Source organism: Myodes glareolus, chromosome 5, assembly GCF_982192425.1.
Source record: "Myodes glareolus chromosome 5, mMyoGla1.1, whole genome shotgun sequence".
Classification (NCBI taxonomy): domain Eukaryota; kingdom Metazoa; phylum Chordata; class Mammalia; order Rodentia; family Cricetidae; genus Myodes; species Myodes glareolus.
Window position 1 is genome coordinate 25882570 of NC_142030.1, and position 26120 is coordinate 25908689.

The following is a 26120-nucleotide window of genomic DNA, read 5'->3' on the forward strand; positions in this document are numbered from 1 at the left end:
GGTAGGTCCAGGGACCCCAAGTGTAGTGCCTAGAGAATTCAAAAGTCTACAGAGGATGAATGAAAGACCTCAGACCCTCTCTTATCACCATTAGTGAATTGTTGTACTAGGCTAGAGCGTCAAAACAGCAGTTGGCTTCTCTGAGTTCCCATTTCCCCCATCTGCGAGAACAAGCCTGAGTTCATCTGGACACATCTGCAAACTGTGACATACTGTGCCTATTTGAGATGCTGTCATTCTCACTCATAGAGGGGCAGGAGGGTTTTAGTGCCATAACTCAGTTAAGATCTTGGGAGATAAGGTTGAGGTTTCCATCAGTGGCCTCAAAGCTGCGATGCTGAGGTGGACCGCCTGGTGGTTTTCCATAGACATCCTCTTCTAGTTCCCAGTGATCTCACCAGGGCTGCTTCAGACTGCTGTGTTTCATAGGCCAGGCTTCTCTTGGGTAGACCTGACATTCCCTCCACACACAGAAGGAGCAGAACTAGCCATGGAAGGGGTCAGCTTTCTATCAAAGAGGGCCTGGCATGCACCATTCCAATGTTCCAACCACCGAACCTATGGATAGCTAGAGCCGCCACAAAAACAGTGGCAGGGGATTCCTACAAGGGCCTCCCAAACACTTCCAAGATGAAGCTGACTAGATTCCAAAGAAAGCAGCACTAGAGGGTGAGCCCAAAGCATCTATTAGGACTATTAGGACTTTATGAATACAGAGTCACAGATTCCTCATGAAGCATGGTAAGACAAGCTCTCCTAGTATTCCACATTGAGGGTGGGTGCTGGGGCTGTCAGAGTGTAGAGACTCGGCTACAGACCGTTCTAGAGAGTGTAGAGACTCGGCTACAGACTGTTCTAGAGAGTGTAGAGACTCGGCTACAGACTGTTCTAGAGAGCGTAGAGACTCGGCTACAGACTGTTCTAGAGAGTGTAGAGACTCGGCTACAGACTGTTCTAGAGAGTGTAGAGACTTGGCTACGGGCTGTTCTAGAGAGTGTAGAGACTTGGCAAGGGACAGAACTAGCAGCTGCCTAGGGTCCTTCCAGCATGTCAAGCGACAATCTGGGCTAGTTTAGCAGCACCTGAAGATATACAAGGCACAAGATTAACTTCTAGCCCCCAGGAGAAAATCTACAACTGGCCATATCATAGAGTGCTCAATCACTCACAGTTCTGGGTCTGAACAGAGTGCAGGAGGGAACTGGGGGACCCTTCGACGGTGGAGAACCTGACATCCCCCACTGTCTCCCTGTCCCCAGATGATGCAGGTGATTGAGGAGTACATGGAAGACTACAACCAGATCAACACAGCCAAGCTGAAGCTGGTCCTCTTCGTGGATGCCATGAGTCACATCTGCCGCATCAGCCGTACTCTGCGCCAGGCGTTGGGCAATGCCCTCCTGCTGGGCGTGGGTGGCAGTGGCCGCAGCTCCCTCACTCGACTTGCCTCCCACATGTAAGGGATGATGGTGGGCAGTGGGTGGCATGTGGCAGACTATTTAGAACAGATGCTTTTCCACCGTGGGAGAATCCTGGTGTAGCTCCAACAAAAACCTCAGCATGTAAACTTCTGCAAATGGGACCTGGACCCCAAGAAGAGGCAGCAACAGTGCCCTTTGTTGACGTGGAGGGAGGTTAGAAGCAAACATCCCAGAAGGATGCCTAGGAGAAGTATCCATGGGCCTGCTATCAGAATCAGAGTGTGGAGGGTTGGGAATAAAAGGGACAGGCTATAGGAATAGTAGGCAAAGGTCAGGAAATAAGAGAAGGGGTGCAGGACCTAGAGAACCCGCAAGTCCACCCTGGATAGGAGCAAGATACCAGGTGGCCAGCTGGGGTATGAGCACCCACCATCCTTCCGTGCCTGGCCTCAGGCCTCTGATGCACCTTGACCCAAACTCCTGCCTCCAGGGCTGAGTATGAGTGCTTCCAGATCGAGCTGTCCAAGAACTACGGCATGTCCGAGTGGCGTGAGGATGTCAAGAAGGTTCTGCTCAAGGCTGGCCTGCAAAACCTGCCCATCACCTTCCTGTTCTCAGACACCCAGGTGCTGTCGCACAGCAGTGGGCAGGGCTCAGGGTGGGCTGAACAGAGGGTCCCCAAGTGGTATCCTCTAGGTGGTCAGTCCTATATGCTCAACTTCCTATACATCAGGACCAGGTGGGATTATGATTGGATTGGTAAGAGAGGAACCAACCCAGCCTCTTGAGGCTCAGGGAAGGCAGAGGTCATTATTTATGCTCTAGGCATAAAAGGTGTCTATGCACTATATAGCACACCACCTCCAAGCAGTGACTTCCTACGCTAAGGACCACAAGTTTGCTACTGAGGGATGGGGACCCATAGTTCCACTCTTTTCCACTCTTTGGGGTATATAAGGCCTTCTATGTCCTCTTTGCTGGTCTCTGAATAGAGGCCACAAGACAAACATTGTAGCTCTTAAGCCTGGTTTTCAGTACAAGTATCAGGGGTCCTAGGATCCAAGATCATACCCCAACCCTAGACAAGTCCCTCCCCTCTTAGACCCATCCAACCCCTTCATACGGTCAAGAAAATGAGATTTCCCTCTAACCACAGGCCAGAGGCCTCTGTCAGTTGCCACGGTTTCTTCCTGTGGTAAAATAAGGCCTGGAGGAGAGCAAGAGGGGATCAGGAAGCTGTACAACACCACCCAGGACCTGGGGCCCTGCCACAGCCCCCCGTTATATTCAGAGCTTCCACAATGGGCCAGATCTGAATACAAGTCCAGGGCTTATAAGATCACTTGAGTGAACTTGGCCTAGGTCTGTATATGGGGCTTTTACAAAGGTCCGGGAACACTGTTCATGGACTGTGATACACAGGGGCTTCCGTAAAGGCTCAACTCCTTCTCCTCATCCTCCAGATCAAGAATGAGTCCTTCCTAGAGGATATTAACAACGTCCTGAACTCGGGTGACATCCCCAACCTCTACAATGCAGATGAGCAAGATCAGATTGTCAACACTATGCGGCCCTACATACAAGAACAGGGCCTGCAGCCCACCAAAGCCAACCTCATGGCCGCCTATACTGGACGTGTGCGCAGCAACATCCACATGGTGCTGTGCATGAGGTACATGCAGTTGTCACTAGGTCACGTTGGGGCCTCAGGGATGCTAGAAGGTTCTTATGAAACCAAAGGTGGCCCCAGGCCTGGTCACCATGCCATTCAGACCAAGCTACTAGGCTGGTCTGGCTGCTGTGCCACAGGTCTATAGACGGGCTCTGAGTCCTGAATGCCCAGGTCAGTATTCTGAGCCTCATGTGGATCCTTCTCCCTTAGTCCCATCGGAGAGATCTTCCGAGCTCGCTTAAGGCAGTTCCCCTCCCTTGTCAACTGCTGCACCATTGACTGGTTTAGCGAGTGGCCAGCAGAAGCCCTGGAATCTGTGGCCACCAGGTTCCTGAACGAGATCCCAGAACTCGAATCTTCCCTTGAAGTCATTCAAGGGCTGGTAGGTGTCTTGGTGAGAAGCACTCTCTTGGGGAGAAATGTTTCCCTTCGGGTAGAGGCATAGGGTCGCTGAGGCCTGGATATGAGCTCTACCGCTGGTGGCAAAGCTTTGGTGAGATGGCATTGCCTGTCTACGCCTCATTTTCCCCATCTGTGAAGTGAGGCCTTGAATCACATGGGGACCTAGTGTTCTACAAATGGCTAGCATCCCCCTTTCTTCCAAGAGCCCCCTGACACCCTTCACAGATTGATCGCACAAACAGGTTAAGCCAGATTTGTCTGCTTCAGTCTCAGAGAATGTCGGCCTTCTGAGGGCCAAGAACTAAGATGAACCCAACATTTCCCTGTCTTAGACCCAGCCTCTGAAGGGATGCCATCTTAGGGCTTTCAGAGAGAGGTAGGCTTTGGGCCACAGCTTGGAGACCCCATGGTCAAAGCCAGCTCTGTTCTTGACTAGTATGGGTCTTGGGCTTTCCATCTGCATAAAGGGTTACCTTTACCTGGGGGTTTCAAGGACCTTCGAAAACAGTGAATCTGAGGTAGAGGAGTTCTGTTATGGCCCTTTCCTTGGGACCAAGACACAGTGGTTTTGTGGGTATCCAGTACCTGGTCTTTGCTGAAGTGCCACAAGTATCCCTGGTCTACCTACCTTTCACAGATTCAAGTTTGTGTATATATCCACCAGTCTGTGGCCAAGAAATGTATTGAGTACCTGGCAGAGCTGGCCCGCCATAACTATGTGACCCCCAAGAGCTATTTGGAGCTGCTCAATATTTTCTCTATCCTCATTGGACAGAAGAAAATGGAACTGAAGACTGCCAAAAACCGCATGAAGAGTGGCCTTGACAAGGTAGACCTGAGGAAGGCCTTATATAGATCGTGGCTAACAGCTGGGGGTTCTGCCTGCTGGGTAGAGCAGTCTTGGATGCCAAGGTGACCCAGAATTTTAGACTGTAGCCTGAAGTGCTGCAGCGAAAGAATAGAAACAAAGCATGAAAGGAGAGGGCAAGCAGTGGTGCCCACAGCTTCTCAGGGGGTAAGGCCTCCTCCACTAGTAACCACCAAATGACGTGGGGGTGTGAATGACAGCGATCCAACAGGACCCCCTCCTCACAACCCTGAAGACTTGGCCTCTCTCTGGTCCCTGTAAGACCTGTTTTGTTTTGTCTTCTCTGCTCTCCCCTAACTCAGCTGTTGCGTACTTCTGAGGATGTGGCCAAGATGCAGGAGGAGCTGGAGATTATGCGCCCCCTGCTGGAAGAGGCTGCCAAGGACACCTTGCTCACTATGGATCAGATTAAGGTTGGGGTGTTCCTGGACCCACCTCCTCTCTGATCCTGTCTGAGGATGCTCAACCTCTCAAAACATCAGATGGCTAGTCCCTGGCTTTCACACGTCCTCTAGCCTTTGTCTGCTTCATTTTCCTCATTCATCAGTTGTCCATTTTCTTTTTTTATTGCATTTTTAATTGATATTTATTGAGCTCTACATTTTTCTCTGCTCCCTTCCCTGCCTTTCCCTTCCCCCTTCAATCCTCCCCCCAAGGTCCCCATGCTCGCAATTTACTCAGGAGATCTTGTCTTTTTTGACAAATACTTAGAACTACTAATACTTTAAGCCAGGCACGCCCTTGGCAGGGGTTCTATGAAGAGCAAGGCAGATAAATCCAAACAGGTCAAGCAATGCTGATGGGCACATTTCAGACTGAGTGGCAGGACCACCATGGCAGATTCTGCACAGAATCAGGATTTACAGTAAGGGTCCAGTCCTCCCAGCACATATCACCATTATTACTATAGCAGCTTTCTGCCAGTATTTAAGTGTCCTGCTCTCCAGAGTCAGTGTTACAAAATGTTCCCCAAAGAAATGGGGAGGTGCATCTTTGCATCGTATGTGATGGCCATGTGGGCCGATTGGGGTAGGACACCCAAACCTAGAAACTCCTAAGCTCTGATGTGGGCACTCAAGATACACAAGGAACTCCTAGCATTCCCAGGTCTCTACAACCTATTGCAACTAAGAGAGTAAGGTGACCATCTCAGCCCTCAGAAAGGGGAGATTTCTGTCCTTGCCACTGGCCACTAGCTGGATCCCATCTCCCATCCCCAGGTGGACACAGCCATAGCTGAGGAAACCCGGAAATCAGTGCAAGCAGAGGAGATTAAGGCCAATGAGAAGGCCAGCAAGGCTCAGGCTATTGCTGATGACGCACAGAAGGATCTAGATGAGGCGTTGCCGGCTCTGGATGCGGCCCTGGCCAGCCTTCGAAACCTCAACAAGAATGACGTGACAGAGGTGGGCAGCTGCCCGTCTTCTCACACTCACTGTCATGTCTCTTTCTGGTGTCCTCTTAGGGCCTATGGTGTCCCCAAGCCCACCCCCTGCACATCTTTTGGTAACTGTGTACCAATAGGTAAGGGCAGAATGAGGGCCAGATACTACCTTCTTGTTCCACTTGCCTTGTGCCATCCCCAGTCAGTCCCAAGACTCCAGGACCTGTGGCAATAGACTTGGTTGGTGGGACCCACGTAGCCCAAGGGTAAGACCTTCCCTTCTACACCTCTTGACATGACCCATAGGTGCGTGCCATGCAGCGCCCACCCCCAGGAGTGAAGCTGGTCATAGAAGCTGTGTGCATCATGAAGGGCATCAAGCCCAAGAAGGTACCTGGAGAGAAGCCAGGCTCCAAAGTGGATGACTACTGGGAGCCAGGCAAGGGGCTGCTGCAAGACCCAGGCCGCTTCCTTGAAAGCCTCTTCAAGTTTGACAAGGTAACCATGCTAAGAATAGGTAACCATGCTAAGCCCATGGGTAGGACGCAGTAGGATGGAGAAATGCCTGTCACACCAGTATCTTCAGGTACTGTGGTCTTGTTCTTCCTCTACCTGTCCTGCCACCAGCTGCAGCATGCATACCTTTGGGGGCAACAGAGGTGTGTGGGACCATGGGAATAGAGCTGACCCACCCCTACCTCAAGTAGCTGTCAGATGGGATGACAGCCTCTCCCTCCCCAACAGATGTCTGAGGAAACTGGGATCGGGCCAGGTTCCTGTCCCTATAGGATGTCGCCCACAGTCACTCCAAGGTTTCACAGCCTGGAGATCCCCACCCCCACTGGTCATAGTCAAGAGGTTCACTGCCTGTTCTGTTGTCTCCCTCCCTGAGCTTCGGCTTCCTCTGGCTATCGCGAGATCCTCTGCACTATCCATTTGGGACTTTTCAGTGTCCATAAGTATCTGCTCTCTTGGGCTGTGCCATGGTTAGGTCATCCTGAAACCCACAACCCCTTCAGTGAACCCCTCTCCAGTCCAAAAGTTCACTGAATGCCAGTTGCCTGGCCTACATGGGCTCCCCCTGCCATCACACATCATAAGGCAGTGACCAGAGTTACAGCAACTGGACTCTCTCACGGCTTCCATGGGCCTCCTCGTACTGTTCCATTAGATGAGAAACCAGACACCCTTCTCAGAGAGGCACCCAATCCACGAAGGCTCACAGCCTGAGCTCTGACTCCCCTAGGCCCGCCTTAGCTCTGATCCTTGGAGAGCCTGCCAGCAGCTCAGCTCCCAGGCCCATCGTCAACAGCGGTGGAACAGCATGGATGTGGAAGGCTCTCTGGCAGGCACCTGAGATGCAAGGAAGCAGTGTCCTGAGACCCATGATTTCCACTCTAGGACAACATTGGGGAGGCAGTTATCAAAGCCATCCAACCATATATCGACAACGAGGAGTTCCAGCCAGCTGCCATTGCCAAGGTGTCCAAGGCCTGCACATCTATCTGCCAGTGGGTGCGTGCCATGCACAAGTACCACTTCGTAGCCAAGGCCGTGGAGCCCAAACGGGTAAGGACTATTCAGAGCTAGAAGGGGCCAGCTCCCCTACCAGGTACTGGCTACAAGCTGGCCCTCTTCCTGCCTGCAGCAAGCCTTACGGGAAGCCCAGGAAGACCTGGAAGTGACACAAAGGATCCTAGAAGAGGCAAAGCAGCACCTGCGTGAAGTGGAAGATGGCATCGCCACACTGCAGGCCAAGTATCGAGAGTGTGTGTCCAAGAAGGAGGAGCTGGAAATGAAGTGTGAGCAGTGTGAGCAGCGCCTAGGCCGAGCCGATAAGGTATGTGCCCCTTTCCAACAGAGCCTGCCGGCAGGACCGTCAGGAAGAGAAGAGCTTCTTCCCCTGGGCTCTCCCTATCCCCTTCTTAGCACCTGATGGCCAGGGCCAGAGTGGGCAGAGCCAGCCCCAGGCCTCAGCCCAGCCTCCCAGAGCCCACACCATAAGACTGTTTTTACAGCTCATCAACGGACTAGCAGATGAGAAGGTTCGCTGGCAGGAGACTGTGGAGAATCTGGAGAACATGCTTGACAACATCTCTGGTGATGTGTTGGTGGCTGCCGGCTTTGTGGCCTACCTGGGCCCCTTCACGGTAAAGAGCCCCAACCCTACCCTGGATCAGCTTGATCCATCCCACAAAGAGACCCTCCCTAGAGGCCTTCCCTCTGTGAGGGCCACCTGTGGAGTGCCTCTCCTTCCCTCCCTCATGTGGCATGCGGATACTGAGCAGGTACAAGTTGTGGTACAAGTCAGAAGAGCCCCCCTTGGAATATAAAAGGCTCGCACATGTCACCCGTGCCAGATGCTGCTCTCAGTGCCACATGGCGTGTCCCACTTAATTCTCACAGCCATCTTTGGGGAAGGCATTGCAGACATGACCCCTTTCATAGTCAAGGAGCCATGGTTTGTAGGATCTAAGCAGGCCTGAAGTGTCTGTAACATCTAGCTCCACGTTAGCTAATGCACTGAGCTTTGACTTCTGCATGCCTTTACCAAGCAGTGTTGTAGCTAGAGGTGAGGAGGATCCTGTGTGTCTGGTGTGGTGGTCTCAGATTTTACATCTCTCCAGGGCCAGTACCGTACAACACTCTATGAGCAGTGGGTCAGGCATCTCACAGTTCACCACGTCCCACACACCGCCAAGCCCACACTGATTGCAACCCTGGGAAACCCGGTGAAGATCCGTTCCTGGCAGGTAACTCTCAAGAGATGCTGGGATATGGAGCTGGGCTGAGAGCCTCCTGCCTCCTTTCTACCCCCTTTACCAACACTAACTCATGGATGCCTCCTCTCTGCCCTCCTGGGTGTAGCAAGAGGGTAGTGAGAGTAGCTAATGTCCCAGCTACCGAAGCTCATGTAAGAACCCTGACCCAGTATGGCACCTGGATTCCCACAGATTGCTGGCCTCCCCAATGATACTCTGTCAGTGGAGAATGGGGTCATCAATCAATACTCTCAACGCTGGACCCACTTCATTGACCCTCAGAGTCAGGCTAACAAATGGATCAAGAACATGGTAAGCAGACCCACTAATGCTGCCTTGTCAGACAGGCTCAGCCAGCTCTAGGGAAGCAACTGAGCCTTGGGCCAACTCTAAGCTCCCATAACCCCACCTTCCCCTGTAGGAGAAGGACAGTGGGCTAGATGTGTTCAAGTTGAGTGACCGTGACTTCCTGCGCAGCATGGAGAATGCTATCCGCTTTGGCAAGCCATGCCTTCTAGAAAATGTGGGTGAGGAGCTGGATCCAGCACTAGAGCCCGTGCTGCTCAAGCAGGTAGGCCTGGCGGGGAAGGGGCAGCTATGGACTGCAGGTCCACACAGGGAGCCATCCACACTCTCACCACAGTGCCCGCTCATCCTGCCTACCATAGACATACAAGCAGCAAGGGAACACAGTATTGAAGTTGGGAGACACAGTGATCCCCTACCATGAGGACTTCAGGATGTACATCACCACCAAGCTGCCCAACCCTCACTACACGCCAGAGATTTCCACCAAACTCACCCTCATCAACTTTACATTGTCACCCAGGTGAGCCTCCACCCGAAAGAACAAAGCGCCAGCTGTCCTTTCCTGCCATCTGACTCTTGGCCATCTCTTGGCCATCCCTAAGCTGCAGGGACTCTTAGGTCTGTCTTTCCTGCTTAGTGGCCCCATCAACTTCCTCCCAGTTACTCTGGTATCCCAAGGTGCAGACCCTCCAATGGGCCCCTCTTACTTCATTTCCACCTAACAGTGTTCCTCTCCCCGCTATACACCACACAGGCACACACAGGCCTGTTGCATACTAAAGCCTCCATTTGAGTAGCTACAAGCAGTGGGAGGGGAAACCGTTCTCTTTATTTTTTGTGCATTGGTGTTTTGCCTGCATGCATGTCTGTGTGAAGGTAGCGGGTCTCCTAGAACTGGAACTACATACAGTTGTGAGCCCCCATGTGGGTGGGGAAATTGAACCCAGGTCCTCTGGAAGAGCAGTCAGTGCTTTTAACCACTGAGCCATCACTTCAGCCCCAAAAGAGGCACTCTTAAGCCTTATCTTACTTGATCATTCATAGCCCCCTTTGCCAAAGAACTCAGGATCTAGTTGGCCAGCCCCTGCTATTCAAGGTCTTGCTGACAGCCATTGGTTTGAAAGCAGCCCAGCATCAATCCTACAGATTGAGGGTAGGCCTCCCGGCTGACAGTGGCAGTGGTCTGAGCTCTTGATAGCTAAATGTGGGCTTACATTGAGCCCTAGAGTTTCCCAGGCACTATAAACATGGTCTTCCACCCTGGTAGTGGCCTAGAGGACCAGCTACTGGGCCAGGTTGTGGCTGAGGAACGACCTGATCTAGAAGAGGCCAAGAACCAGCTGATTGTCAGTAATGCCAAGATGCGCCAAGAGCTGAAGGACATTGAAGACCAGATACTGTACCGCCTCAGCTCCTCCGAGGGTAACCCTGTAGATGACATGGAACTTATCAAGGTGCTGGAGGCTTCCAAGATGAAGGCTGCCGAGATCCAGGTTGGGAACTGCCTTCGCCAACCTGAACCCCTCCCCCCACTTGCCCCAACCCTGCTTCAGTCTACGTTTTTGACCTATTGCTCTTTATAGCCTCCCTGGGCTTAACATCTTTCCTCTTTCCCCTCTACCCAGGCTAAGGTCAGGATTGCAGAGCAGACAGAGAAGGACATTGACCTCACACGCATGGAGTACATACCTGTGGCTGTCCGCACCCAGATCCTCTTCTTCTGTGTGTCAGACCTGGCTAACGTGGACCCCATGTACCAGTACTCCCTGGAGTGGTTCCTCAACATCTTCCTCTCAGGCATTGCCAACTCAGAGAGGGCAGGTAGCTCTGTTACACTGGTACAACAGGCCCACTCTAAAATGGATGCAACACTTGTGGGCACATTTCTATGGTGGAGCACACATAGGAACCCTCATCTCTGTTCACTTTTATATCATACACTCATGACCCTGGAAAAGACACCACCTTCCATCCCTACTCTACTTAGAGCCCTTTCCTGGAAACACTAGCTGTCTGGGGAGAAGCACAGAGTACCCTGATAGCTGCTGGGAGACTTTTGAGGCTGGGCTAAACCCTGAGATTCTCTCTCCAATTTCCCCATGACTTGTCACCGCTTCTCCTACCCCGTAGACAACCTGAAGAAGCGTATCAGCAACATCAACCGCTACCTAACCTACAGCCTCTATAGCAATGTCTGCCGCAGCCTCTTTGAGAAGCACAAGATGATGTTCGCCTTCCTGCTGTGTGTCCGTATTATGATGAATGAGGGCAAGATCAACCAGGTGCAGAAGCCGGCAGGTGGCTCAGGGCCTGTCTTTCTGAGGGTTACCCTATTGTGGGTCTGAGAACTCAGCATAGGTATTACAGGAAAGCCAGGAATAAGGGCATAGCACAACTAAAGGGGACAAAGGTCTTTGGAAGCACAATTCCTTGCTTAAACACAACAGGGAATTCTGGGTTACTATGGCCCAAATGATGCTCTGAACACTCGTCTTCTTTTTTTGTTTGTTTTTTGTTTTGTTTTGTTTTTTAAGACAGGGTCTCTCTGTAGCTTTGGAATCTGTCCTGGAACTAGTTCTTGCAGACCAGGCTGACCTTGAACTCAGAGGCCTGCCTCTGCCTCCCGAGTGCAGGGATTAAAGGTGTGCAAGTGTAGGGATTAAAGGTGTGCGCCACCACCGACAAACACGGGTCTTCTAAGAGCCTTAAATGTGCTGCTGAGCAGAGATTGTCCCAGGGACAAACTGTTCTGAGCCTCCCACACTTGTTTAGTCAGGAGCTCTCATGGGCCTCATGGCCAAGAGAGGACAGAAGACTAGACACTAGGAGTAACCCAATTTCTCGGGTGAGGGACCTAGAGACACAGAGGAGCTGGCTACAGGGTGTAGGCACCAACCTGACCTGTACTCTGCTAGGCTGAGTGGCGCTACCTTCTGTCTGGAGGCTCCATCCAGACCATGACTGAAAACCCTGCACCAAACTGGCTATCAGACAGGGCCTGGAGAGACATCTTGGCACTTTCAAACCTGCCAACCTTTGCCACGTTCTCAACTGACTTCGTGAAACACCTCCCAAAATTCCAGGCCATCTTTGACAGTGCTGAGCCTCACCGGTGAGCTGGATCCCAGACTATGCTACCAGGAACACAAGAGAAGATAAGACCCCAGGAACAGGCTTGCCCAGAGGCCTTACCTGAAATATTAGCTAGTACTGCCTTGCATCTATGGGAACGTCTCCCTGTGCCTCTAGCCCTGTTCTCCTGGGAAACCCCACCTTCTGGCAAAGTTCATGGGCCAGTGGCTTCCCATGGACTGGCTCTCAGAGAGATGTGGGCTTTGTTGTAGGGAGCTCTTGCCTGGCATCTGGAGCACATACCTGGATGAGTTCCAGAAACTGCTTGTTCTCCGTTGCCTGCGTGGGGACAAGGTTACTAATGCCATGCAGGACTTTGTGGCCAACCACCTGGAACCCCGTTTCATTGAGCCCCAGGCAAGTACTGGTCTCCAGGCAGAGCTGGTATCCTGGGTCTCAAGGACATGACTGCCTTGAGGACTACCTTCCAGCCCTGTCCAGGCTACAACTCTTGAATAGGGACGTTCTAGGACCCAGAAGGCCCTTCTGGAACTGCTCCAGGAACCTCAGGAGTCCTTGCCCTTGCCCTGAACCCTCCTCTTATCAACCCATGTGGTCTCAGCACATCTCCCCGTCCTTTCAGACAGCCAATCTGTCTGCGGTGTTCAAAGAGTCCAACTCCACGACCCCCCTCATCTTTGTGCTGTCACCCGGCACTGACCCTGCTGCTGACCTCTACAAATTTGCAGAAGAAATGAAGTTCTCCAAGAAGCTCTCTGCCATCTCCCTGGGCCAGGGGCAGGTAAGGGTAAGGCAAAGAAGGAGGAGCAGGCTGGGGAGGATGAGCAGCTGTCACCTACTCAATGTTCCTGTTCTCTAGGGCCCTCGGGCAGAAGCCATGATGCGCAGCTCCATAGAGAGGGGCAAGTGGGTCTTCTTTCAGAACTGTCATTTGGCACCAAGCTGGATGCCAGCCCTGGAGCGTCTCATCGAGCACATCAATCCTGACAAGGTGCACCGTGCTGCCTGTCATTGGGTCCTTCTCAATGAAAGGAGTAATTAAACCACCCATCAAGGACTAAGGCTGCTTAAATGGGACAGTCCCACAAAGCATGCAGCCCAAACCCAGATGCAAAGCATGTGTTTCATGATGCAACTAGATTACTCTGGACTTCTGTTGTTGCTTGTCTTTGTTTTTCAAGACAGGACAGCCATGGCTGTCCTGAAACTCACTCTGTAGACCAGACTTGTCTCAAACTAAGAACCACCTGCCTCTGCCTCCAAAGTGCTGGGATTAAAGGTGTGGGCCACCAGTGCCTGACTATTCTGGATTATTAACTAGATTATTATTCTCCCTCCAAACTGAGTCTCAGAGGGTTGGTGACTTCCCTAAGGCTACCCAGCACAGACTGGTGACCCTAGAATTTGCTAAGCCCTGTTCTTTGTCAGTTGTCCACATAGCTGTATATTCTAGCCAACTCAGAGAAGGAGTAAGTCAGAGCATGAGGGTGAGTTTCTGGATAGGAAGGAACCTTAGCTGAGGTCTTTGTGCTTATGAAGTACTGTGACCACCAGGTACATCGGGACTTCCGTCTATGGCTCACCAGCCTGCCCAGCAACAAGTTCCCAGTGTCCATCCTGCAAAATGGCTCCAAAATGACTATTGAACCACCACGTGGTGTCAAAGCTAACCTGCTCAAGTCCTACAACAGTCTCAGTGATGACTTCCTCCACTCCTGTCAAAAGGTGATGGCTCAGTGACTAAGAGCACTGGCAGTTCTTCCAGAGGACTTAGTTCAATCCCAGCATCCACATCAGGCAGTTCACAATGACCTGGGGCTCTAGTTCCATGGGGATTTGACACCTTTGGCCTCTGTGAGCAACAGCACTCATGTGCACATACCCACATACTCATACACATAATTAAAAATAATTTTCTGTTTTTTTAAGTGAGGTACATTCTCAGCTCCCACCTATCTGTTCCACCCCTTCCTCTTATGACCCTGTCCCTTTCTGTCCTGCAGGTTGTAGAGTTCAAGTCACTGCTGCTATCTCTGTGCTTGTTCCATGGGAATGCACTTGAACGCCGTAAATTTGGGCCCCTGGGCTTCAACATTCCTTATGAGTTCACAGATGGAGACCTGCGCATCTGCATCAGCCAGCTCAAGATGTTCCTAGATGAATATGATGACATCCCCTATAAGGTAGGCAGGGGGCAAGCTGGGGGCCACTGACTTGGGCACCTTTACTAAGGACCCTTACCCACCCACCACACAGGTTCTCAAGTACACTGCCGGAGAAATCAACTATGGCGGTCGTGTGACGGATGACTGGGACCGTCGCTGTGTCATGAACATCTTAGAGGATTTCTACAACCCTGCTGTGCTCTCTTCTGAGCACAGTTACAGTAACTCGGGCATCTACCACCAGATCCCACCTACGTATGACCTCAATGTGAGTCCACAGGAGGGGGCCAGCAGGGCTTCTGGGGTCCCATGGAACCTTGATGCAAAAGGGCACAGGAGAAAGGAGGTATAGGCCTGCCTTCCAGAACACCTTTCTATGAAAATTCCACCCACAGCAGAGACAGGCTTCTGTGGAGGTAGGCAAACCCTCCTCACCTATTCCATGTATCATTAGTGGGTGGTCATGCATGCTATGTGTGCGGTAGAGACGCTCCCTGAGGACATACTTCTAGGGTGATGGAGGAAGCATCCTGAACTGTGGTTGGGTGGGGTGAGCAAGAGGGAGCATGTCAGGTTTGAGCAGCTACAGAAACAAGTAGAGGGATGGCAATAAATAGCTGAGAGGAAAGCAAGAACCACAGTACAGCATCACAGAGACCATTGCAGTTCCAGAAACTACAGGAGGGTGAACTGGGAAGGGTGACCGTGACTCAAGGCTGGTGAGAATAAGCCAAGGCCTTCAGTTTAGGCCCTCTTGCTTCCTAGGGCTACCTCTCCTACATCAAGAGCCTTCCACTCAATGACATGCCTGAGATCTTCGGTTTGCATGACAATGCCAACATTACCTTTGCCCAGAATGAGACTTTTGCTCTATTCGGTGCCATTCTTCAGCTGCAGCCCAAATCATCCTCCGTGGGCGGCCAGAGCCGGGAGGAGGTGGGTAGTAGTGGAGGGAAAGGGCCAAGGTCTGGACAAGGCCAGGCTGCTCCATCCTGCACCTGCGAGTAAACTCTTCGCGGTAGCCAGTCCAGTCCTCTCACCTTTTTGTCCCCTGCAGTTAGTAGAAGATGTGGCTGAGGACATTCTGCTCCAGATTCCTGAGCCTCTTCACTTACAGGAGGTGATAAACAAATTCCCTGTGCTATATGAGGAGTCAATGAACACAGTGCTGGTACAAGAAGTCATTAGGTAATTTCTTGCCACACCTTAGCCAACCAGTCAGGGGCCACTATGCTATAAAAAAAATGACAACAGGTATTGCTATTAGCCAGCTGTCATGCTAAGTACTAACTAAACATCTGTCTTCTAATTTGGCTGCATATTTTCATTTTATAGATGAATAAACCAAGGTCTAAGATTGACTGTCTTAAGTCACATATTTACTAAGGGTCAGAGCTGGGATTGTAACCAGAATGCCTCGCCCAGTTCCGCATTTAACTTGTATTCTGTCATTGTCTATGGTCACGGATGGAAGGGCATAGAGACTGTCACAGACCCCCAGCCCACTAATACCTTACCACTGACCCCACAGGTACAACAAGCTCCTAGTGGTGATCACGCAGACACTTAGTGACATGCTCAAGGCACTCAAGGGGCTAGTGGTAATGTCCTTAGAGCTGGAGCTGATGTCCACCAGCCTGTACAACAACACTGTGCCTGAGCTCTGGAATACCAAGGCCTACCCATCACTCAAACCGTTGGCTTCATGGATCATGGACCTGCTACAGCGCCTGAACTTTATACAGTCTTGGATCGAAAATGGCATCCCCCCTGTCTTCTGGATCAGTGGCTTCTTCTTCCCTCAAGCTTTCTTAACGGGCACGCTGCAGAACTTTGCCCGAAAGTTCGTCATTTCTATTGACACTATCGCCTTTGATTTCAAGGTCTGAACACGAGAGGGGGTGGTGCACTACAGTCATAATTACCTAAGTTTGAAGCAATCCTGAATAGGAGATGAAGAGACACAGGCCAAGAGCCCCAGAGATATTCAGAAGGGAAGGGCAGACTACAGGTCACAGACTAAAATGGCAGATAGGTGATGGGCAGGCAGCAGCTTTCAAGAGGGAATTTGTGCCTTCTGATACAAATCCTAACCTTGCTTCAATGTGGGTGTCTGTGTGCCCACTACAGGTGTTGTCCAGGACCCCATCAGAAATTGAGGAAAGGCCTCCAATAGGGTGCTATATTCATGGACTGTTCCTGGAAGGTGCTCGCTGGGACCCATTGGATTTCCAGCTGGCTGAGTCACGGCCCAAAGAGCTGTATACAGAGATGGCTGTTATCTGGCTCATGCCAGTAGCCAACCGAAAGGTTGAGACCCAGGACTTCTACCTGTGCCCCATCTACAAGACTCTGACCCGTGCTGGTAAGGCAACCCAAGGCAGGCCATCCACACTACAGGTAAAAGTCTAGTCAGTTTACATGGACCCAGGATAGCTGCATGGGAAAGCTGATGCAGGTCTGGGCCAGTCCAGAGTGTTCAGGTAATTCCCTTGCTTGCTGGCCCTCCTTAGTAATCTATCATGCATCCTAGGAGTCTATGGGCCCCAACTTCCACCAGGGGCTCAGAGGAAGAAAACAGGGACGTGTCAGTGCCGGGCTCAACAGGGAATGTAGTGGTGGTGGCAACTTCATTCTCAGTGCCTTAACGCTAGGGAGGCCTGAGCCCTCATCAGATCAAGTCACCAAGGAGCCTGACTTTTGGGCCCTGGTCCCTTCCTATTCCCAACTCAAGTGTGTCAAACTCATTGTTCATGTTCTTCCCCCTAACCCAGTGGTGAAAGGGTAGAACCTAACCGTCCCTCTTTCTTGCCTGCTTCAGGAACATTATCAACCACAGGCCACTCAACCAACTACGTTATTGCTGTGGAAATCCCTACCAACAAGCCTCAGCGACACTGGATAAAGCGTGGTGTAGCCCTCATCTGTGCCCTGGATTACTAGACAAAGATAGAAGGGCCAGGGCCATTAAAGTGTTTCAGTAAGTCACGTTTGTCCCTTGGCTGTGTACACGAGGACTCAACTACAGGACCACTGTAGGGGAAAAGGGATATAGCAGTCATAGCAGAGAATTGTCAGTAAGGGATTGGGGTGGGGGGTGCATGAGGCAGCTCTGGCCTGCTGTACATGCCCAGATGCAGTAAGGGATGAGACATGCAACTTCTCACGTCCCAGTTCTTCTCCAAGAATTCACCGGTTAGACCTATGGGTATCTTTTGGTCCAGAGCCCCAGGACCTTTTCAGATTCAAAGCCATCAAATCTGGCGAAAATCAAGCATTCTCACCTCAGTACCCTACTTTATCCACAGCCCATAGGCCTAACGTCACAAGCAGTCATTCCTGGCTATCAGCAGAGCTTGGGAAGGCAGTCTCATTCCCCATAGCCCCACCCACAGACCTCAGGACGGCAAGCAAAGGGCCATCTCAGCACGCTTTTATTCACTCACCAGTATTTACAGAACTGTAGGGCAGGGCTGCCGCACCATCTCCCCCACAGTCACTATATACAGATAAGGAGCCTGCTTGGATCACCTAATCTAGCAGAGCACAGAGCTGTTTGGGGCTGGAGCTTGAAGCAGTGCTGAGCTTATGACTCACTGTTATCAAGCTCTATGGGAACACAGGAGTTCTAACCCATCTTGACCCTGTCCCCTACCCTGAGTACCCTGCAAGAGGTCAAGGAAGCTGACACAGTAAGGAGAACTGAGTAGTGCCAGCTTCATTCAAGCAGCCCTGTCTCTGATATCCCTAAGAGGAGGGAGACATGGTAATACTGAGGGGCTTGGGTAGAGGCTCCTCTGAGCCCCAGAGACAGAGATTAGGAGCCCAAGGTCGGCCCATAGTCAGGGCCACAACACTAAAGGCAAAGAGCCCCAGAGCCTTGCTTTGACAGAATTAGCAAGTATGGATAGAACCAGAATAGTCTGCATGCCACTGGGACAATTCAACACTTCTCTCCACTATAACTGTGGGACCCCGGTAGGCTGTGCATCCTACTAGGACATCCCATGCCCATTCCAGCTCGGCAGCCAGGTCCCTGAGTTTGGCTCTCTCCCAAGAGGAATTCACAACAAGGACAGGCTAGTAGCTGGGGCTAGAGCACCAGGGCCAAGGCCTTCTCGATTTCCCAGCTGGGACCCTGGTGTCATCCCCAGCAGGATGACAGCTGCTGGGAGAGAAAGCAGAGTCAGAAAGCTGACCATGATAATATAGTGGCAAGAAGGGCAGGAGCCCCCAAAAAACAGACATTTCCAATAGGTAAAATGTATATCCTGCTGCTCCATGGATGGTCGTGGAGGTCATAGCACCCTCCAATTCCAACTGCTGCTTCCTGCGCATCATGGGGCTGACTTGCCCTGCCAGGCCCCAGAGCACAATGCAGGACACACAGCTCATTCCCACTCCCAGGGCCTGGGCTCTCGCTGAACTATTCATTAATACTGGGAAAAGAAGAGTGGGGCAGGGAGGGCCCTGGTAAGGGCTTTGTGGCAAGAGAGGCTGCAGTTAGGGCCAGAGGTCCTCACTGGCGTTTGGCCTTGTAGGGGCGAGAGCGTTTCCGCCGGTCAGGCTTCCGCTGTTTGTGGAGCCGACCGATGCTGACCCCTTGGCGGCGCCGCACTGAGATGTTCTGTTCCACTAGGTTGGCCAGCATACCTGTGGAAAGCAGAAACTCCTAAGTAGGTGGCTGGTTTCCAGGTCCCATGTGCCTCAAAAGAATTTTTGGGGGGTGTGCATGGGGAGCTGAGGGACATGACACTCAGCAGAGGGGGACAATGAAGACACTGTAGGAGCCCCCTCACCTTCCTGAGCCAGCATGGAAATGAAAGTACAGATAAACTCGTCATAGTTGTGGGTCCTTCGCTGGTCATCAATCTGCAGGAAAGAAAGTACGTGAGGGCACCAGAGCTCCTCGGAGCAACTGTCCTTGGGAGAAGACAGGGACAGGCAGTAGAGGGATCACTCACCTTGAACTTCTTCCTTTTCTCCACTTCCTCCTTGAGACAAGCCTCATAGTTTGCAATCTCAGCTTCCACACATTTTAGTAGTGCTAGCAGCTCCTGCCAGAACCCAACATTGTACCTTAAGGGTCTGACTGGCACCAAAGCTCCACTACCAAAAAGCAGCTAGAGGCAAGGGTGTACAGCCATAGTCCAAGGGGCTATTGAGGCCACCCAACCCAAAAAGGCTATCAGGCACCTGGCTGGCTCTAGCCACCAACTTTCACAACAAAATTCCAATCTAGAACCCAATACCAGCTGGGCATGATGGCTCACGCCTTTAATCACAGCAGGCAGATCTTTGTGAGTTCAAGGCCAGTCTGGTCTACAAAGCGAGTTCGAGGACAACAAAAGCTCCTACATAAGAGAAATCCCATCTCGAAAAAAGAGTACCCAGTACCTAGGCAGTGTGGCCCTGGGTCTTTGCCTCTACTATGAAAAGAAAGCTGAAAGAGAGACTCACCTTAGGTGAGTACTTCTCTCCACTCAAGGATTCACTGGGCCTGTTCAGCACAGACTTGTCTCTGCTATCTGTGGCTTCCACCACCTCCTTCTCCTCTAGGCTGCTGGATCCCTGGTTGCCTTGGCTTGATCTGGTAGAAGGTGAGGAACCCTTCCCACTCTCTAGGAGAGGACATAAAAAGATGCATCAGAGTACATGACACTTTGTAGTCACCTGGCCACCTCCCCCCCTTCTCCTTGGGTACACCTAGTGGTCAGTGAGGCACCCAAGGCCCACCTGTGAGTGCCAGGGGACTCAGAACACCATCTTCAGCAAGATGCAACAGGCCTGTGCTAATGACAGGACCCAGGTCACGAACAGCACGGTTGTAGCGTATGCAGTCAACACGCAGAAGGCTGTCATCCTCTCCAAAGAGCACCTTGGAGATGTGAGAGGTGACAGGGCTAGAGGGCCGTGTGGGGTTGGCCGAGCGGATGGGCGAGCGCAAGGGTGAGTTGAAAGCACTGCCAATCTCAGAGGCTGTGTCCGTGCTCTCATTGCTAGGAGTGGGTGAAGGCTGCGAGTGTGGGGGCACAGCCACAGCTGGACTCCCAGCCCCACTGCTAGTCTTGATGGACAGAGGAATTGAAAGGTCTTTCTGAGACTCCTGAAGCTTCTCAGTTAAGACATTGATGGTGTTGGGTTGCAGCACTGACAGCTGCCCATCTGAAGAATTGCTCAACGATCCTGGCTTCCCTGTCCCCTTCCGCTTGTATCTGTGGGGTCCAATAAGAGGTAAAAAGAGGGAATGGACCAGGTGACCACACCCAGCAGTGTCCAGAATGGCTCAAATATATCCTCTTCTTCCCAAGCCAATCTGGAAGCTCCTACACTTGGTCCAGCAATCTGACCCAGCAATGGCACAGTACGGACAGGGCTCAAAGGACTTCCTCTATCCTAGCTAGCTCACTTCTAATCTTCCAATGCTATATTCTCCAATAAAACTGCCATCCTTCTGAACAGACCATCTCTCCAACCTCTTCTGCTACCCCAAGTCTTTGAGGTCCAGTTAAAAGATCACCTCAACAAAACATGTCTTGATATATGGTAAGATGGTTGCCTCTCCCCTAACCCCACCACAAGTTCCTGAAGACCCGGGGTTTGCCCTTCAGGCCAGTCTCCTGGCCTCCTCCAAGGTCTTGCATTCTCTAAGTGCCTAGTGTTCTCTGTGGAAACGCCTTCTCAGATATAGGGTAGAATACGCAAAACAGGACCCGAGGCACCCAAAGCGTTTTGGAGCTGGGACTGACCTGATGGCAGAGCTGGTGTTCTGCACCTCATCCTCATCATCCTCATAGTCATCCTCATCATCAGAGTACTGCTGGGGTGGTCGGACCGGACCGCGGCTGCGGCCCACACCTGCCGCCAGGTCTTCCTCCTCCTAGTGCAGACAAGCACAGTAACAAGGAAGGCTACTCACCTGAACTGGGCATGACATTGCAGCTAGGGAAGAAGGTAACTTGGTTCTCAGCTGTGCAAAGTACTTCTAAAAGAAACAAGATGCCCTGCCATATGCTTTTGTTACCAGGAGAAACCATCCCATATAGAACCAAGGAGGACACCTAATGTATAACTCACAAAATGGATTTAAAGCCAAAGGAGCTCTCTTGGCCACCTTAAAGCCATGTTATTGTGCTATGGTGGGGACTATGAGTATCAGAGAATAGTCATCAAGGCCCAAGCAGAGTCAAAGAATAACACTGGGGACCCAACACTGTTGCCTCTCATAAGAAAATTTGCCAAGGTGCTTCCATCTTACCTGCATAGGTGATTTGGCATAATTGTGATTGTCTAGAAAGGCTGGCAGTCGCTGAACAATAGGGGCAGGGTTTGGGGGAACCCCATTGAGACTCCCTGGAGGCTTCACCACCAGCTTAGATTTGCTGGGAGGACTGTGGGTCGGAACTTGTGGGCATGAACCAGCCACCTCCTCTGCACCATCTGAGACATGGCAGAGTAGACAGGACATTCAGGTGGATCCTTAAGAGAACTTTACAGCAGTCTCCCCAGTCTAGTGACAGTTGTTTCCCCAGTGAAGGTGGCTAACAGGACAGGCCACTAAGCACTAAGTCATGGTTCTACAATAAAATGGGGAAAATACAAGGCAACAAGAAAGGTAGCCTATAGAGAAAATACTGAGGGGTGGGAGGAGGAGGATAGGGGCAATATGGAGGGGCAGGTGTCTAAGGTCATGACAGTCCCTTACCCAACAGGTGTCCTTTAAGAAAAGCTCACTCTACTCTCCCTCAGTGTTTTGAGGGGAATTTCAGACCTCCTGCTGAAGCCCCTACACCACTGCCCAAGTACTTTCTTAAAGTGCTTGGGCCTCCCATGTCAAGCTATCCAAATGGTTGAGGCCCCAAGTCCCTCAAGTACCTGTGTGAGTGCACTCAGAAGCCGCTGGGGCCCTGCCTGCCTCCAGCCTGAGGGGGGACTTGCTGCTTGCTGGCTTGGTCTCCTCGGGCAGTTGTGACTCTTGAGATTTGTGGGTCTGAATCAGCTCCGGCTGTGTTACTCTAATCAGCTTAAAACACAACTCAAAGCTTAGAGGAGAAGGGATAGAGCCAGGTTTCCATCTCAGACAGCTAAGGGCTCTGACCCTACTCATTTCATTTATTTGCTAGAAAATAAAAAGGTCAAACCACAACTTCTTTTTAGAAGCTTCCCACCCTAAGTTTTGCTACCCCTGTAAAAGAAAGAAATGGTCAGTTAACCCTGAATCTACAAGACACCGTGATTTGGGAAATAGAGACAGACACTACAGTGTTGGAGAGACAGGGAGTGAAGTGTATGGCTGGCATGGCCAGGCAGGAGACCCACTCACCTGCTGCAGGGCCTCCAGGACTGTTTGTCGGTTCACCTTCAATACATGTAACCTGGCCTCATACTTGATCCTGCGGTCAGGTACCACAGCCATCAGGTTGAAGCGGATGTCATGGTATGGTTCCCTGTAGTCACAGTGAAAGCCATCAGAGCAGTTCCCACCCCAGCCAACAGACTGAGGCAAGTATCTTGTAGTTGAAGGTACAGGTTCTAATCCTATAGGCAGGCAGCAGCCAGTCACATACTCAGAAACCTGAGATGTACCTTCCATGAACTATGTGAAGGGCCCGTCAGGAAGTGAATTAGCACACTTGTGTCACCCAGCCACCCCTCAAGGCTTGCCCCTCCTCTAGCCCAGTCCAGAGCAGGTCACAGGCAGCCTAGGTAGGAAGACAAGGGGTTGGAAACCCAAGACCCAAGTCTGATCTTGCCAGATACACCACATGGTCTTACAATTTACAGAGCATTTGGCACCTCTCTTTCCCTCCCAAAGCGGACACAGTTCCATAAGGGCACAACAGGGTAAACTGAGGGTCTTTACCCTGCAGTAGCGAGGCCAATTCGTTCCATGATGACCCGCCGGGCTTTATCTGTCCACTCCTCATCCTCTCCCCAGGGCCCTAGGAGAGAACAAGATGAGGAATCAGCAGGTACGAAATCCTGAGATGATGTGACCAGGGATACAAGGAAAACAGATTACTGTGGTTGAGCCAGGTACAAGCTGGTCACATAACTTGGAGCAAGATTAAGTCATGGTCAGTTAGATGTCTTTGGTACCCACCCAGTTCATGCTACTGAGTCTCAAGAACCTAAGGGCCCTGAGACCCAGATAACCAGAAGGAAGCATGACAAATACAGCAAGCCACTTCCTCAGGATGCCTACCATGATCAATAGGGTAGACTTTCAACCCATCCAACTCAAAGAGCCGCCCTGTGATAGGTACATAGCTGACGAAATGGAAAGCCTCCATGGTCCGCACTGCACTGAGGCCATTCTGCTTCTCGGGAAGATGACGTGGTTCTGGCCTGGAAAAGGACAAAGTCAGAGACATCCTCCACTGCCCCTACCCCATATCAGCAACCACAGCTCTCACCTACCTGGCATGGCTATTATGTGCCTTGGCCAGCTCAGGAGCATTTCCAATTGCGTATCCTTTGCTCTAAGAAGAAAATAAGACTACATAAGAACAGATTCTTAGGTGAGCCTCTGGGTGAGGGCAGAGCTCCAGAGAGCAGGCTTAGAGGCATTCCAGGAATCTCAAGCAGCACAGGTAACTTTCCTAAAGGGCTAGTGGTGGCAGATGAAAGCACAGGACCTCCCAAAGGGAGGGGCCATACTGGCTTTGCACAGTAATCAGTGACTACTGGGGAGCAACACAGCCTGCTACAAAAAGTTACAGGAGAAAAAGTCCTGACGTAGGTGACTTGAATTTCTCCTTCTCTACTATCATCTCCTTTCTTAACAGCAAAGTCTAAAACCAACCACCTTCCACATAACTTATGAGTCAAACAGATGTTAATTATCATTTGAAAAAGAAATGGCCAAACAGTACCAAGTCTCATGTAGTGACATTACCAAAGGCTCTGAGGACCAGATGTGCCCAGCCAGCTGTGAGCCATGATTTAAGGCACTCAACATACCTCTGGGCTGAAGCCTTTGGTGAAATCCTTCATTCGACTCAAGGTGGGCCCCAGATCCACACTGCTGCAGTTCAGGAGCACGCTCAGCAAGGCATGAGTGGCGCAAGAGTTGGGAATCAGCTGTAAATCAAAAATAGTCACTCATATACCCCTCACACACCCTCTACTGTAAGCTTCTCCAAGCCCACATTCACTGAGAAGACTACAAAAAGATGTCAGCAACCCTCATCGGTTTCCTTTGTCTCGCTCAGTCTTTCCTCATACAACAGACCAACTAAGTACCAAGTATCTAGGGACGTAGAGACTATCCGGAGATACTATTTACTTTAAAGGCATTCACTTCAATGAAAAAGAGCTAGGTTTTGTTTGCCATGGGGTGTCCACAACAACTACTCCTGGTACCAGTCTAGCTCTTCTTCCTGCTTCCCCCACTGTCACTTTCCACACAAAACCAATTAACAACCAAAACCAAAAAACAGTATCTTGCCCTTCGAACTAGCTCAGAACTCAGCTGACCTGGTGGGCAAAGAACATGTTATTCACAATATCGTCATCAATCACAGATGTATCATCCACCAATGTAGAAACCTTGCGGCGGGACCTGCGTTCTTCGATCCATTTGAACAGGAAGATAAATCCATATACAGGCCTAGAGAAGGAAGAGGCAGGGAACAGTCAGCATCCCCTTCTTTCTCTCCCTAAGTCTGTACTGGGGGTGGGGGGCTAGTGCTCTGAGCCCCTCACTCTTATCAAGACTGAATCCGAGACCTCACACCCAGAAGCCTATCACAGGCAGTCAGGTGTGAGCTTGATGCTCTGAAAGCCCACTCAGTCACATTGTGAAGTCTGGGCAAGAGAAGGAAATCAGGAACCAGTAGTTCAGGGTGCAGCAAGGTGGAAACACAATATAAGGCACACAAACTCTGATAAGAAGTCAGCACCAGCTCTCATTTGTGGACCTTAGCCTCAAGCCCCCAAACCAGGGAAGCATATGTACTTCTGAACCAGCCCCTTCATTTCTAGGAAATAAAAGCGGACTTCTCGGATCATTCCTGTCAGCAGGTTCCTCTATTCTACAGATCACCAAAACTAGAACCTGAGTTTAGGTCCCTGAAAAGGGCCGTGTCACCAAAACCAATCAATGCAGGACAACTTCATTTAGTTTGGAGACATAGTCTCACTATGTAGCTTAGGCTGGCCTCAAACTCAAGAGATCTGCCTGCCTCTGCCTTCCAAGACCCGGGATTAAATGGACGCACCACCACTCCTGGTCAGGACAAATTCTGCGTGGTGATGAAAGGCACAGCACACGTGGACTGTACACGAACAAAAAAGGCCAGAGACTTCTTGCTGCAACACCAGAAAAGGCAGCCGAACTGTACTCCAAGAGTGGTTAGGATTAAAAGGTGAGTTACTACTTCCTGAGGGGAAGCGCTGAGGGAAGACTGGGAATTAAATACAAAAACAAAAGTCCAAGGAGGGCACCCACAAAGAGCGAAGTTTTCTTATCTATCATTTTATACTACCGCCTCCCTTGAAGGGGTACTATTCCACTGACCTCTCCCAGCCCCCACGGAGGTAAGGGCCCAGCCACTCACCCCTGGCATTTACTCTGAAGATCATAGATCTCCTCCACTTGCACCCCTTTGACACCTATGATCAGGAAAGAAGAAGTCGGCAAGGCAGCCCCAGGCTCTGCAGCGAGAACTCAGGGGGCGCACACACACACACACACCCTAACAGCCAGGTCCCAATGGTCAGGGGCGGTTCTTACCGAAATCTTCCACCAGGAGGGTGAAGAGGCCTGGGTGGGACAAGAGGAGGGATTGTCAGGCAGGAGCGTCCGGGGCCCATCCGGCCTCCCCAGCCCCCGGCCCTCCGGGGCCCCTCCGTACCCGGGTCACTCTCCAGCTCCAGCCAGCCCTTATTCATCTTCCCGCGGAGCGGCCCCTCAGCGCCATGTCCAGGCCCTGCCAACCCCGCGCCGCTCCCAAAGGGAGCGCCCACCGCACTCGGGGCTCCTCAGCCCCACACAGACAACGGGCCGCGCCGCGTCACTAGCCCGCGCCGGGGATACGACG

At 51.4% G+C, this 26120-nt stretch overlaps 2 protein-coding genes across 2 annotated transcripts in view; one reads left to right on the top strand and one right to left on the bottom strand.

The window, feature by feature from the left end:
* Dnah1 (dynein axonemal heavy chain 1) overlaps positions 1 to 17064 on the top strand; it is a 59272-nt gene extending 42208 nt beyond the window's left edge. The window contains exons 48-77 of the mRNA XM_087906178.1: positions 1260 to 1456; positions 1912 to 2047; positions 2885 to 3093; positions 3304 to 3475; positions 4133 to 4324; positions 4666 to 4776; positions 5584 to 5769; positions 6054 to 6245; positions 7149 to 7316; positions 7396 to 7587; positions 7766 to 7897; positions 8375 to 8500; positions 8702 to 8821; positions 8931 to 9080; positions 9178 to 9338; positions 10086 to 10311; positions 10444 to 10639; positions 10949 to 11100; positions 11734 to 11930; positions 12163 to 12311; positions 12538 to 12692; positions 12771 to 12902; positions 13466 to 13636; positions 13915 to 14094; positions 14168 to 14344; positions 14842 to 15012; positions 15134 to 15264; positions 15608 to 15959; positions 16207 to 16441; positions 16898 to 17064. Coding sequence (XP_087762304.1) covers positions 1260 to 1456; positions 1912 to 2047; positions 2885 to 3093; positions 3304 to 3475; positions 4133 to 4324; positions 4666 to 4776; positions 5584 to 5769; positions 6054 to 6245; positions 7149 to 7316; positions 7396 to 7587; positions 7766 to 7897; positions 8375 to 8500; positions 8702 to 8821; positions 8931 to 9080; positions 9178 to 9338; positions 10086 to 10311; positions 10444 to 10639; positions 10949 to 11100; positions 11734 to 11930; positions 12163 to 12311; positions 12538 to 12692; positions 12771 to 12902; positions 13466 to 13636; positions 13915 to 14094; positions 14168 to 14344; positions 14842 to 15012; positions 15134 to 15264; positions 15608 to 15959; positions 16207 to 16441; positions 16898 to 17019 — 5190 coding nt within the window. The 3' untranslated portion in view covers positions 17020 to 17064. The remainder of the gene's footprint in view (positions 1 to 1259; positions 1457 to 1911; positions 2048 to 2884; positions 3094 to 3303; positions 3476 to 4132; positions 4325 to 4665; positions 4777 to 5583; positions 5770 to 6053; positions 6246 to 7148; positions 7317 to 7395; positions 7588 to 7765; positions 7898 to 8374; positions 8501 to 8701; positions 8822 to 8930; positions 9081 to 9177; positions 9339 to 10085; positions 10312 to 10443; positions 10640 to 10948; positions 11101 to 11733; positions 11931 to 12162; positions 12312 to 12537; positions 12693 to 12770; positions 12903 to 13465; positions 13637 to 13914; positions 14095 to 14167; positions 14345 to 14841; positions 15013 to 15133; positions 15265 to 15607; positions 15960 to 16206; positions 16442 to 16897) is intronic.
* A 428-nt stretch (positions 17065 to 17492) lies between these two features.
* Bap1 (BRCA1 associated deubiquitinase 1) lies at positions 17493 to 26095 on the bottom strand. Its single transcript, XM_048420902.3, has 17 exons — positions 25935 to 26095; positions 25814 to 25843; positions 25638 to 25692; positions 24556 to 24688; positions 24040 to 24159; positions 23497 to 23558; positions 23282 to 23424; positions 22940 to 23018; positions 22400 to 22523; positions 21952 to 22099; positions 21335 to 21516; positions 20826 to 20956; positions 19813 to 20291; positions 19537 to 19697; positions 19041 to 19133; positions 18876 to 18948; positions 17493 to 18729 (listed from the first exon to the last, which is right to left on the bottom strand). Exons 1-17 carry the CDS (start codon positions 25969 to 25971, stop codon positions 18596 to 18598), a joined length of 2184 nt encoding a protein of 727 aa, XP_048276859.2. The 5' UTR covers positions 25972 to 26095; the 3' UTR covers positions 17493 to 18595.
* Between the last annotated feature and the right edge of the window lie 25 nt (positions 26096 to 26120).

What these genes read in the sequence shown, in the direction of transcription:
- Bap1 (XM_048420902.3), bottom strand. Translation starts at nt 25,971, where the DNA reads ATGAATAAGGGCTGGCTGGAGCTGGAGAGTGACCCGG. An exon ending in CCAAAGGCTTCAGCCCAGAG is followed by an intron (nt 23,559 to 24,039) that starts GTATGTTGAGTG and finishes TTTTCTTCTTAG; the next exon opens with AGCAAAGGATACGCAATTGG. An exon ending in TCCTGGAGGCCCTGCAGCAG is followed by an intron (nt 22,100 to 22,399) that starts GTGAGTGGGTCT and finishes TTGTGTTTTAAG; the next exon opens with CTGATTAGAGTAACACAGCC.